Source organism: Apis dorsata, unplaced genomic scaffold (assembly GCF_000469605.1).
Source record: "Apis dorsata unplaced genomic scaffold, Apis dorsata 1.3 scaffold_197, whole genome shotgun sequence".
NCBI lineage: Eukaryota > Metazoa > Arthropoda > Insecta > Hymenoptera > Apidae > Apis > Apis dorsata.
In genome coordinates, this window is record NW_006263481.1 from 537,776 (window position 1) to 539,345 (window position 1,570).

Below are 1,570 nucleotides of genomic sequence, written 5' to 3' on the forward strand. Positions count from 1 at the left end.
CTGGGCCCGTAACCGCGCCTCTCTCTCCATTCTAGGGACCGTTGACGGCGCAGCCCACGGCCCCCGTTCCCGTGACCGCGGCCCAGCGTGCCCTCGCCGTCCATCACTGCAGCATCTGTAAATGTAAAGCGTAAAAGTGAGCGAAATTTTTTTCTTTGCCTTCAAATTTGTGACGTACAAAATGGTATTTTATCAATTGAAGAAATATTTTTAGGTCGTAAAGTGTCGTAAAAGGTATAGGAAGGATTATTAGAGAATTCAAGATATGTGCGCTTGGGTCGAGAGTGGAAAAGTACTGAAGCAGAAAATTCAGCTTTTTAAACGGAATGAACACGTAAATCAATAGTGCGTGTGGTCTGTCTTGTTCATTGGTTGATTCCGAGTTGAAATTTCATAGTCCAAAGAGCAGCGAATGATCTTAAGATGGTCGATCAAACCAGCTGGATCGTACCCCGAAGCATCAATCAGCTGTCTCCGTAATCAAGGGAGAGCTACTCGCTGTGAGGACGTCTCCATGGGAATTTCGAGAGGTATCCACCACTCAATTATCCGATCCCGTACACATTCAAGCTGCTATCGATTTCGGGATACCCTGTTCTCCGTACAGATGAGATTGAGTAAGTAATTAAATATTCTCGCCAGAGAATGGAATAGTTTTTCTCTTTTTATCGAAAAACGTAAAATGGCAAATCTCACTTACTATCTTACACATCGCATTAATAAACATAGAGATTTCGATAATGGTAAAAAAATATTAATAAAAAAAATATTTTGAATAGATATGATAAATACGTAAACATGAAATTCACACGCACGAACGGGGTCTACACGCACGGGTTGAAAAACAGGGTCTACACGCACGGATTGAAAAACAGAGTCTACACGCACGGGTTGAAAAACGGGGTCTACACGCACGGGTTGAAAAACGGGGTCTACGCGCACGGATTGAAAAACGGGGTCTACACGCACGGATTGAAAAACGGGGTCTACGCGCACGGATTGAAAAACGGGGTCTACGCGCACGAGTTGAAAAACGGGGTCTACGCGCACGAGTTGAAAAACGGGGTCTACACGCACGAACGAATTATTCTGCAATATCTTAAAGTACGGAAATTTCATATGTAGGTCAAAAGCAATCCAATGTTCAAGGATTGGATCATTATTTTTATTCTTATTACTTAATTTCACTAGTTCTCGGCAACTTTGAGGTAATTACCAACTTCTCATAACAATAGACAGGTCAAATATTGGAGGAGGCATAGAAAAAATTTCGCGCAACAACGTATCCGCCGGTTACATCGGGAAGGTTTTTACACGGCCCAGAAATCATTGGCTGCCACGTTCGTTTCAATTTCAAACGCTTCGGGTCAACATCTCTATGGAAGAGCAAATAAATATTCAGGTTCCGGGGGAACGCTGAAAACCACTTGAACCACGTCGATTTCAACGGCGGCGGGAGGATGGGCGAACGAGAGGCAGCGGTGCGAGAACGAGTTGGCCTCGAAATTAAGAGCAACTAAAAATTCCGCCGTTAGTCGAAAGTTTATCAAAAAAAAAAAAAAAAAAAAAA

General features: G+C 43.1%; 1 protein-coding gene across 1 annotated transcript in view; it reads right to left on the reverse strand.

The window, feature by feature from the left end:
* Positions 1–1,570, reverse strand: part of LOC102671167 — a 77,480-nt gene that overhangs the window by 13,779 nt on the left and 62,131 nt on the right. The window contains exon 3 of the mRNA XM_006614794.2: positions 7–115. Coding sequence (XP_006614857.1) covers positions 7–115 — 109 coding nt within the window. The remainder of the gene's footprint in view (positions 1–6; positions 116–1,570) is intronic.